At 44.1% G+C, this 12,609-nt stretch overlaps 1 protein-coding gene across 1 annotated transcript; it reads right to left on the bottom strand.

Moving 5' to 3' along the window:
* Window positions 1-10,611: 10,611 nt before the first annotated feature.
* Window positions 10,612-11,145, bottom strand: LOC124652634. The gene has a single exon (XM_047191679.1). It carries the CDS (start codon window positions 11,143-11,145, stop codon window positions 10,612-10,614), a length of 534 nt encoding a protein of 177 aa, XP_047047635.1.
* Window positions 11,146-12,609: the final 1,464 nt, after the last annotated feature.

Raw genomic sequence — 12,609 nt, 5'->3', positions numbered from 1 at the left:
TAGCGACGGTGTATTCTTGGGAGCCTCGGCGCTCATATACCCCGGAGTTACGAAGCGGAGACTTTGGAGGCGCTGGCTTGTAGGGAGGCATGCGATCTCGCAAGGGACATCTATGCATCCGAGGGTGCGGGTGGCATCGGACTGCAAGATGGTGGTGCAAAATACTGGAGCAAGGAACCGGGGGGGTTTATTCCCATATTATCACCGAGATCATCGAAGCTCGGCAATCTTTTGCTTTTCTTGAGTTTAAGTTTGAGAGTAGGAAGTCGAATAATGAGGCTCATAAGTTAGCTAGGAGTGCTTTGTGTGATGTGTCGGGCCGTCGTGTGTGGCTGGATGCCCCGCCTGAGGGCATGTGTATACCAGTTGTTATTGATTAATAGACGGCCTGGTTTACCCTCAAAAAAAAAAATCAACCAGACACAGCCCAATGATGTCTACGTTCCCCCTCCTTTCCTGTAGACAGTGTTGGGCCTCCAAGAGCAGAGGTTTGTAGAACAGCAGCAAGTTTCCCTTAAGTGGATACCCAAGGTTTATCGAACTCAGGGAGGAAGAGGTCAAAGATATCCCTCTCATGCAACCCTGCAACCACAAAGCAAGAAGTCTCTTGTGTCCCCAACACACCTAATAGGTGCACTAGTTCGGCGAAGAGATAGTGAAATACGAGGTGGTATGAATAAGTAGTAGCAACGGCAGAAAAGTGCTCTGCCGGGACGAGTAAACAAGCGGTAGTAACGCGGCGAGTAGTAAACAAGCGGTAGTAAACAAGCAATAGTAACTCAGCGGTAGTAACGCAGCGGTAGTAAACAAGCGGTAGTAACTCAGCGGTATTTAGGAACAAGGCTTAGGGATTACACTTTCACTAGTGGACACTCTCAACATTGATCACATAACGAGAATAGATAAATGCATACTCTACACTTTTGTTGGATGATGAACACATTGCGTAGGATTACACGAACCCTCAATGCCGGAGTTAACAAGCTCCACAATAATGCTCATGTTTTAGTAACCTTAAGTGTAAGATAGATCAACAGACTAAACCAAGTACTAGCATAGCATGCACACTGTCACCTTCATGCATATGTAGGAGGAATAGATCACATCAATATATCATAGCAATAGTTAACTTCGCAATCTACAAGAGATCTTGATCATAGCATAAACCAAGTACTAACACGGTGCACGCACTGTCACCTTTGCACACATGCAGGGAGGAATAAACTACTTTAATAACAAATCACTAGAGTAGCACATAGATAAATTGTGATACAAACACATTGCAATCATAAAGAGATATAAATAAGCACCTCACTATGCCATTCAACGGTGAATAAGTATTCGTGAAATCTAGCCTAAGAGACCCACACGGTGCACACCTCTGTCACCTTTACACACGTGGGACGAGGAGTCTCCAGGAGATCACATAAGTAAAACCCACTTGACTAGCATAATGACATCTAGATTACAAGCATCATCATATGAATCTCAATCATGTAAGGCAGCTCATGAGATTATTGTATTGAAGTACATAGGAGAGAGATGAACCACATAGCTACCGGTACGGCCCCGAGCCTCGATGGAGAACTACTCCCTCCTCATGGGAGCAGCAGCGGTGATGAAGATGGCGGTGGAGATGGCAGCGGTGTCGATGGAGAAGCCTTCCGGGGGCACTTCCCCGCTCCGGCGGGGTGCCGGAACGGAGATCTGTCCCCCGGATCTTGGCTTCGCGATGGCGGCGGCTGCGGCGGGTTTACGTGGGTTTCGTCAATTGGTATCGGGTTTTCGATCCGGGGGGCTTCTTATAGGCGAAGAGGCGGCGCGGGAAGGTCGAAGGGGCTGGCCAAACCCTAGGGGGCGCGGGCCCCCCTAGGCCGCGCCGAGGTATGGTGTGGTGGGCCTGTGCCCCCCTGCGGTCCCTCTCGTGTGTTCTGGATGCTTCAGGGATTCTAAGATCTTTGGCGTTGATTTCGTCCGATTCGAGAATATTTCGTTACTAGGATTTACTGAAACCAAAAACAGCGAGAAAACGAGAGCGGCACTTCGGCATCTTGTTAATAGGTTAGTTCCGAGAAAATGCACGAATATGACATAAAGTGTGCATATAACATGTAGATAATATCAATAATGTGGCATGGAACACAAGAAATTATCGATACGTTGGAGACGTATCGGCATCCCCAAGCTTAGTTACTGCTCGTCCCGAGCAGGTAAAAGCGATAACAAAGATAATTTACGGAGTGACATGCCATCATAATCTTGATCATACTATTTGTAAAGCATATGTAGTGAATGCAGCGATCAAAACAATGTATATGACATGGGTAAACAACTGAATCATAAAGCAAAGACTTTTCATGAATAGCACTTCAAGACAAGCATCAATAAGTCTTGCATAAGAGTTAACTCATAAAGCAATAATTCAAAGTAAAGGTATTGAAGCAACACAAAAGAAGATTAAGTTTCAGCGGTTGCTTTCAACTTGTAACATATATATCTCATGGATATTGTCAACATAGAGTAATATAATAAGTGCAATAAGCAAGTATGTAGGAATCAATGCACAGTTCACACAAGTGTTTGCTTCTTTGAGGTGGAGAGAAATAGGTGAGCTGACTCAACATTGAAAGTAAAAGAATGGTCCTCATAGAGGAAAAGCATCGATTGCTATATTTGTGCTAGAGCTTTGATTTTGAAAACATGAAACAATTTTGTCAACGGTAGTAATAAAGCATATGCATCATGTAAATTATATCTTATAAGTTGCAAGCCTCATGCATAGTGTACTAATAGTGCCCGCACCTTGTCCTAATTAGCTTGGACTACCTGGATTATCACCGCAATACATATGCTTTAACCAAGTTTCACAAGGGGTACCTCTATGCCGCTCTGTACAAAGGTCTAAGGAGAAAGCTCGCATTTGGATTTCTCGCTTTTGATTATTCTCAACTTAGACATCCATACCGGGACAACATAGACAACGAGATAATGGACTCCTCTTTTAATGCTTTAAGCATTTGACAACAATTAATTCTTTTCTCATTAGAGATTTGAGGATATTTGTCCAAAACTGAAACTTCCACCATGAATCATGGCTTTAGTTAGCGGCCCAATGTTCTTCTCTCACAATATGCATGCTCAAACCATTCAACTCGGTGTAGATCGCCCTTACTTCGGACAAGACGAACATGCATAGCAACTCACATGAAATTCAACAATGAGTTGATGGCGTTCCCCGGTAAACATGGTTATCGCACAACAAGCAACTTAATAAGAGATAAAGTGCATAATTACATATTCAATACCACAATAGTTTTTAAGCTATTTGTCCCATGAGCTATATATTGCAAAGGTGAATGATGGAATTTTAAAGGTAGCACTCAAGCAATTTACTTTGGAATGGCGGGAAAATACCATGTAGTATAGGTAGGTATGGTGGACACAAATGGCATAGTGGTTGGCTCAAGTATTTTGGATGCATGAGAAGTATTCCCTCTCGATACAAGGTTTAGGCTAGCAAGGTTATTTGAAACAAACACAAGGATGAACTGGTGCAGCAAAACTCACATAAAAGACATATTGAAAACATTATAAGACTCTACACCGTCTTCCTTGTTGTTCAAAACTCAATACTAGAAATTATCTAGACTTTGGAGAGACCAATTATGCAAACCAAATTTTAGCATGCTCTATGTATTCTTCACTAATAGGTGCAAAGTATATGATGCAAGAGCTTAAACATGAGCACAACAATTGCCAAGTATCACATTACCCAAGACATTATAGCAATTACTACATGTATCATTTTCCAATTCCAACCATATAACAATTTAACGAAGAGGAAACTTCGCCATGAATATTATGAGCTAAGAACACATGTGTTCATATGAACCAGCGGAGCGTGTCTCTCTCCCACACAAGCATGATGTAATCCAATTTATTCAAACACAAACAAAAATAGAAACAAACAAACAGACGCTCCAAGTAAAGTACATAAGATGTGGCCGAATAAAAATATAGTTTCAGGGGAGAAACCTGATAATGTTGTCGATGAAGAAGGGGATGCCTTGGGCATCCCCAAGCTTAGACGCTTGAGTCTTCTTGATATATGCAGGGATGAACCACCGGGGCATCCCCAAGCTTAGAGCTTTCACTCTCCTTAATCATAGTATATCATCCTCCTCTCTTGACCCTTGAAAACTTCCTCCACACCAAACTCGAAACAACTCATTAGAGGGTTAGTGGACAATAAAAATTAACATGTTCAGAGGTGACACAATCATTCTTAACACTTCTGGACATTGCATAAAGCTACTGGACATTAATGGATCAAAGAAATTCATCCAACATAGCAAAAGAGGCAATGCGAAATAAAAGGCAGAATCTGTCAAAACAGAACAGTTCGTATTGACGAATTTTAAAATGGCACCAGACTTGCTCAAATGAAAATGCTCAAATTGAATGAAAGTTGCGTACATATCTGAGGATCATGCACGTAAATTGGCATAATTTTCTGAGCTTCCTGCAGGGCAGTGGGCTCAGATTCGTGACAGCAAAGAAATCTGGAACTGCGCAGTAATCCAAATCTAGTACTTACTTTTCTATCAACGGCTTTACTTGGCACAACAAAACATAAAACTAAGATAAGGAGAGGTTGCTACAGTAGTAAACAACTTCCAAGACACAAAATAAAAACAAAGTGCTGTAGCAAAATAACACATGGGTTATCTCCCAAGAAGTTCTTTTCTTTATAGCCATTAAGATGGGCTCAGCAGTTTTAATGATGCACTCGCAAAAGATAGTATTTGAAGCAAAAGAGAGCATCAAGAGGCAAATTCAAAACACATTTAAGTCTAACATGCTTCCTATGCATAGGAATCTTGTAAATAAACAAGTCCATGAAGAGCAAAGTAACAAGCATAGGAAGATAAAACAAGTGTAGTATCAAAAATTTCAGCACATAGAGAGGCATTTTAGTAACATGAAAATTTCTACAACCATATTTTCCTCTCTCATAATAACTTTCAGTAGCATCATGAGCAAACTCAACAATATAACTATCACATAAAGCATTCTTATCATGAGTCTCATGCATAAAATTATTACTCTCCACATAAGCATAGTCAAATTTATTAGTTGTAGTGGGAGCAAATTCAACAAAGTAGCTATCATTATTATTCTCATCATCAAATATAGGAGGCATATTGTAATCATAATCAAATTCACTCTCCATAGTAGGTGGCACCAAAAGACCACTATCATTATAATCATAATAAATAGGAGGCAAAGTATCATCAAAGAAAATTTTCTCCTCAATGCTTGGGGGACTAAAAAGATCATGAAAACCAGCTTCCCCAAGCTTAGAACTTTCTATATTATTGTCAACAATGGTGTTCAAAGCGTTCATACTAATATTACTACCGAGCATGGAAAGAAGATTTCATAGGTTTTTTAATTTTCGCATCAAACAATCCATGTTTTAAATCAGGAAATAGAATAAGAAGCTCACTCTTGTACATTATGCCAAACTAGTGTAAACAAGAAACAACAAGATGCAATTGCAGGATCTAAAGGAAATAGCTTTGAGCACACACACGACGGCGCCAGAAAAATACTTTACCTGAGACCGTAGTATGAGAGCCTTTTACCTTTCCTCCCCGGCAACGGCGCCAGAAAAGTGCTTGATGTCTACGTTCCCCCTCCTTTCCTGTAGACAGTATTGGGCCTCCAAGAGCAGAGGTTTGTAGAACAGCAGCAAGTTTCCCTTAAGTGGATACCCAAGGTTTATCGAACTCAGGGAGGAAGAGGTCAAAGATATCCCTCTCATGCAACCCTGCAACCACAAAGCAAGAAGTCTCTTGTGTCCCCAACACACCTAATAGGTGCACTAGTTCGGCGAAGAGATAGTGAAATACAGGTGGTATGAATAAGTAGTAGCAACGGCAGAAAAGTGCTTGGCGCGGGACAGTAAACAAGCAGTAGTAACGCGGCAGTAGTAAACAAGCAGTAGTAAACAAGCAATAGTAACTCAGCAGTAGTAACGCAGCAGTAGTAAACAAGCAGTAGTAACTCAGCAGTATTTAGGAACAAGGCTTAGGGATTACACTTTCACTAGTGGACACTCTCAACATTGATCACATAACAGAATAGATAAATGCATACTCTACACTTTTGTTGGATGATGAACACATTGCGTAGGATTACACGAACCCTCAATGCCGGAGTTAACAAGCTCCACAATAATGCTCATGTTTTAGTAACCTTAAGTGTAAGATAGATCAACGAGACTAAACCAAGTACTAGCATAGCATGCACACTTGTCACCTTCATGCATATGTAGGAGGAATAGATCACATCAATATATCATAGCAATAGTTAACTTCGCAATCTACAAGAGATCTTGATCATAGCATAAACCAAGTACTAACACGGTGCACGCACTGTCACCTTTGCACACATGCAGGAGGAATAAACTACTTTAATAACAAATCACTAGAGTAGCACATAGATAAATTGTGATACAAACACATTGCAATCATAAAGAGATATAAATAAGCACCTCACTATGCCATTCAACAGTGAATAAGTATTCTGTGAAATCTAGCCTAAGAGACCCACACGGTGCACACACTGGTCACCTTTACACACGTGGGACGAGGAGTCTCCGGAGATCACATAAGTAAAACCCACTTGACTAGCATAATGACATCTAGATTACAAGCATCATCATATGAATCTCAATCATGTAAGGCAGCTCATGAGATTATTGTATTGAAGTACATAGGAGAGAGATGAACCACATAGCTACCGGTACAGCCCCGAGCCTCGATGGAGAACTACTCCCTCCTCATGGGAGCAGCAGCGGTGATGAAGATGGCGGTGGAGATGGCAGCGGTGTCGATGGAGAAGCCTTCCGGGGGCACTTCCCCACTCCGGCAGGGTGCCGGAACAGAGATCCTGTCCCCCAGATCTTGGCTTCGCGATGGCGGCGGCTCTGGCAGGTTTCTGTGGGCTGGCCAAACCCTAGGGGGGCGCGGGCCCCCCCTAGGCCGCGCCAGGGTATGGTGTGGTGGGCCTGTGCCCCCCTCTGGTCCCTCTCGTGTGTTCTGGATGCTTCCGGGGATTCTAAGATCTTTGGCGTTGATTTCGTTCGATTCCGAGAATATTTCGTTACTAGGATTTCTGAAACCAAAAACAGCAGAAAACAGGAACTGGCACTTCGGCATCTTGTTAATAGGTTAGTTCCAGAAAATGCACGAATATGACATAAAGTGTGCATATAACATGTAGATAACATCAATAATGTGGCATGGAACACAAGAAATTATCGATACGTTGGAGACGTATCACCCAACACGGGTGTGCATACGCTCGAAGCTTGTCTTCCCTTAGACAAATAACCCGCAACCCGTGGAGGCCGGTTTAGGTTGAGCGGATTCTCGAGCCCTTTGACCGACTGTAGACTTGGGCCCTGGGGCTAGGACCTCGCGTCCGAGGACAACTCGGGAGAAACCACCATCTCAATGCCTACGGGGTTTTCACGCACCTGGAGCCGCTTGCGTGGAGCATGGGTTCGCCTACTAACCAACCTACCAACTTTTTTACCATTTACCCATGCTAATTTTTTTTGTTATTTACCGTCATGTGTAAGAATTAAAAGTTGAAGAGGGCGATGGCGTCGCCATGGCCGGAATGGACCATGCAGGTGGCAACAACATGGACAATGGAGGTGGCAACAACAATGAAGGTGAATATTGCCGGAGAAGTCATGAGGGCGGGTGCCGCCGCCCCACCATCGAGCTAGCCTATGACGTATGTACATATGTATGATTGGTTGTTGGCCTACGTAAGGCCTCGTTTAGCAGAGGAGTTTCCACCGATTTCTCTGTGTATTTTTCTGGCCAACCTAAAACTACTAGAGAACGCAAGAGGACCGTTCGTCAGGCGGTTTTGGTCGGGCTCAGCTCTAGAAAACACCACAAGACACGTCAGGTCAACTAGCAAGATACTGGTAAACTTCAGGCTGCGGACGACTTCACCAATATAATGAGATCTGCACTGCACCGACCCGAACTACACCGAGCCAACACATCTTCGTCGAATTCTACGTCGCCAATACATCATCGCCAAGGTCAACATCTACATAGTCTATACAGACATCTTCGTCAACACACTGCCGCCGCCGCACAATGATAACAAAAAAAACATGTCGCCGCCGCACAATGACACAAAACCCCGTCGCCGTAGATCCACTACCGCCCGCCGCACAATGATACAAAACCCCATCGTCGCCGTAGATTCCAAATCTAAAATCCTACAAAACAAATTACGCCTTACGAGAATGTGGCTACACCATATATGATGACTACGACATCGACCATACCTCGATCATGACTACATCACGATCGGATACCTTGACATCGACATCAAGAAAACATATATGGCAGCTCAAGAACTCCAGTCAACAGCGCCCATGTCGTCACTTGTGTCATGGCAATTCAACACATAACTCTAGGGTTCTACAATTTCCACATTGCTTAATTACGCGGAGAAGCAATTCTTGGAAGTTTCGAGTAGAGTTGTTTTGTTTACTGCTGTAGCAACAACCTTTGAAAATTGTAGTAGTCCTTTTCTATCCTTAGTTTATTCTTGTCTTGTTTAATCCTCACTGACTAAAACGTATACTTTCGCTGCTCAGGTGTCCAAATAGTAGGCAAGATGGAGCTTTCGTAGAGTCCGTTGTGTCGAAGAAAAGCTTTAAAGTTCCATGTACCGACAAACCCTTTGTTAGCCGAAAAACCAGTTCTGAACTTGGGCGTAGATGCTTCTAACTGAATAAAAAAAATAGTAAACAAATTAGAAAAATCTGAATTTGTTGGACAATGAACATAAACAAGTGTCCTAACTGCACACCAAAGATCTCCGAGAAAAGGCATATGTATTGGTCCGTTCAAAAAAGACAAAATGCGGTGTTGTTTGGAACATATAGATTTGTTTCTTACATCGCTCTGATTTGTATTTCTTGCACAGACCACTACATATGTATTTTTCCGAAGATTTTTGGTGCGCAGATAGAACACTTGTTCATGATCATAGTCCAAAAATGTCAGATTGTTTTGAATTTTTTGCTATTTTTTCCGAGTTTTTTATTAAACCAGGAGCATCTACATCCGGGTTTAGAAATGCTTTGTCCTTTGTTAGCGAACTAAATTATTTTTGTAATAAACCTATGGTATGTTCTTGCTCCTCTAGAGCTGCATGACATGTTCTTGTTCGCGTATCGGGCTCTGCTCGAGCCTTACATCTAAAAACTGAATCATTTTTTGTAAGAGGAGTGCTTCGGTGTCACCACCTCAACTTCATGGTTCTGAAAAGTTGGAGTTGCTTCAGTTTTTTTTTATCTGTGAAACTTCTCCAGCTTTTGGTATAAATACGTGTAGTTGGTTCCGCGGAACATGAAACACGAAGCGGCTTTTTATTTACGTCTCACTGCCTCCGATAAGTGACAACCCGTTATGCACGTTTTATCTTTCTCCCCTCCTCTCCCGGGCATGTTTCTCAACGCTCAGACTCTTCCCCGATTTGACTTCACCGCAACGCGATTCACGTCTGCCGCGACCAAATCGAGGCTGCCGGCGAACGAATCAACATACCTTCCACCGGAGTCAAACTTGTCCGATTTGTTCTCGGTGCCACGCAAATCGAGTTGCAGCTCGCTACCGCTGCCACCAGAAGCTTGTTGTGGCCACCTCAACCAACTTCGTCCTGGGTGAGGTGGCGTGGAAAAACAAAAAGGGGGTGTTATCCATTACGTCCGGGAGCATTGGCAAATCGAAAAAGAGTCTGGGCATTCGGAAACATGCCCGAGAGGAGGGGAGAAAGATAAGACGTGTGTAACGTTTTGGTCACTTACGTAAATAAACAACCGCTCCGTATTTTCCTGTTCCGCAAAACCAATTCCATGTATTTGTACCAAAAGCTAAAGCAGTTCCAAAGATAAAAAGAAAAAAACTGAAGCAGCTCCAACTTTTCAGAACCATGGAGCTAAGAGGAGGACACCGAAGCACTCCTCTTGTTTATGTTATCCTGCTGGACATGATAAAAGGTAGTGTTGAAACTATGTCCTGAATTGATATATATATATATAAATTAGATTTTCATCGATAATATGCTTTGAATCGCAAGTATTCATGGTACTAATCCTGTGTCCCAAACAACGTGGTTTAATGGTAGGGGATATAAGAGAAAGGGGGATTGAGGGGGAAAAATCTCTTATGTGAGATGGGTGTTTTCACCAAAACCTCTGGGGAAAATACGCACAAAAACACCACAAAACGCTGGTGCCAAACAAGGCCTAAGTTGATTCATATTCTTTGCCATGAACGTACGCATGCATCAGCTCAAAAAAAGACTTTGAATCGATGCATAGTTGAAATTCTATCAGCCTGGTCGATCAAGCTAGCTACTTCCTTTGCGACACCCTAACAAGACTTCAGCAGCTGATTTATGTACGCGTTCAGCCCAGAGTTCAATAGATCAGCACACTTCAGGGTTATGAGCACACCCTGAGGCTCCAAATGGACATGTGGACTTTCCAGGCGAACTTCGTGTTCATGTCATCCTGAGGCTGGGGTACTGGCATTGTACCAGCTGCCACGGTGACTGGTGCTGCTTCATCGCCTCCGCCATGCCGAGGTCGAACGCCATAGTTCTCTGGCACGGCCGCCGCAGTGGCGCGTAGCCATGGAGCGCGACCCCGGCGGCGCCCCAGGAGTACTCAGCCGCCGACGGCGGCGACGACGACGAGAGGCTCGTGCCGCCGGAGCAGCCTGACGCGAAGCGGCCGCCGGCGCTGTACTTGGCATCTCCTCGCTTCTTGGGTGCGCTGCCGATCCTCCCTCCGACGGCGAGCGTCAGCTCCAGCTCCAGCTCCTCGTCGTCCTCGTCCTCGGCGCCGACAAGGTACTGGTCGGGGGGCAGCTGCAGGTTCAGTACACGGCGCGGCTGCTTGTTGCCGGGCCGCCGAGGCTGCCGGCGCGTGCTAAGGTCGCCGGCCATGAGCTGCGTCTGGATGCGGTACAGGCGATGCAGCTCGTGAACCTGTTGCCTGAAGGTTTCTTCATGCTTGAGCATGGCCATTTTCATGACCTTCATATCACACTGCCTTACATGCTTGCCCATATCTCCTCAACCTCTAGTTCACTCAAAACCTCCTGAAATGTGAAACAAAATATAATTAAATTTTCAAGAACTTGTAAGCATCTATCCGAAAAAGCAACTCTCTGGTCGTGCATGACATCTTGATTCATGAAAGTGGACAATCTCTGGCAGTGAAGCAAGAACAGTTTCAGACAGATATTTGATTAGGCAACCACAGAGAACTCATGAACTCCCTTTCTAATGCAATGAAAAGCAGGTCAGGCTGCCTTTTCGTCTAAAACGAACTAGTGAACTCACCTGTGTAAGGCAAGAACTCACAAGGCTCTTCAGTTAGTTCTACACTCAAACTTGCATGGACAAGAAAGATACTAGCAAATTAGAAGAAAGGGTAGAGTCGTCGTAGAGAGCAGGTGTTCTTGCTGTGATGCTGGATCTGGGAGTGGCAGTTGCAGTGGCAGGGGAGGTGCTGATTTATAAGCAGAGGTGCTCCTGCAATGGCCAATGGTATGCTGCCTGTCACCGGACACTAGGTAGACACTTTTTTTTTTGCTTTCGTCAGCCCTCCTTTTTGGCATGCCAAGCAACAAGAACCCCAGTGGCACTCACTTGCCTGCAGGAGTCTTGTTTAATCATGTGTCCACCAATCCAGAAACTGTTGTTAATACTTAATACTAGTACTCCCAGCTCATGAGGAGTGCAATTCAAACAGCCAGAGTACACTTTGTGTATGATTCAGATTATTGTACAATGTTTTCATGTGGCGAGACGCATGCCCAAATGAAGGATATGGATATGTATTCACCATGCATTGCTTCACACTTCAGCTCCATTTAGTAGTACTATAATTGGTTTGTGTGACCTTGTGTATGTGCTAAGAGCATCTCCACTCGTCTCCCCACAGAGCCCCCCACGGCCACTTTTTTTCATTCGGACGGCGAAAAACGGTCCAGTCAGGCCCCCAGTTTCTCGTTTTGGTCCGGATTTGAGCCTATTTTCGTCCGGACTCCCCATGCCATCCTCGGTTTCCCGGGGGTCTCCCGGGGACTCCGGATGAAGCTAAACCAACCGCCCACGCCCACGTGTCTCCTCTTTCGTCCGGATTCCCCGAGTCATCCTCTTTTTTCCCGAGAAACGCCGCTTGGGGAGCACACGACTGGAAAACTACTCCTCCCTACGCCAAATCTTCCTCCAATCCGGACGAAAATTTCGCCGGATTTGGACGTGGGGAGCGCCAACGAGTGGGGATGCTCTAACAAGCAACAACCTAGTAAGATAGAGCTATCAGCTTGTCAGTTGTCACTGAAAACAAGCAAAGTGACACATGATTATTCACATATATATTTCCACATGACCTGATGATGTCCACATCTGCATGTGTGCTACTGCCTGCACTAAATATTGTGGATTTTATATATCTGCAATAATAGGCACAGTATATATTTTGCATGG

This window comes from Lolium rigidum, chromosome 5 (assembly GCF_022539505.1).
Source record: "Lolium rigidum isolate FL_2022 chromosome 5, APGP_CSIRO_Lrig_0.1, whole genome shotgun sequence".
Classification (NCBI taxonomy): domain Eukaryota; kingdom Viridiplantae; phylum Streptophyta; class Magnoliopsida; order Poales; family Poaceae; genus Lolium; species Lolium rigidum.
The sequence above is the reverse complement of the archived record's forward strand: the minus strand, read 5'-3'. Positions and strand labels throughout refer to the sequence as shown.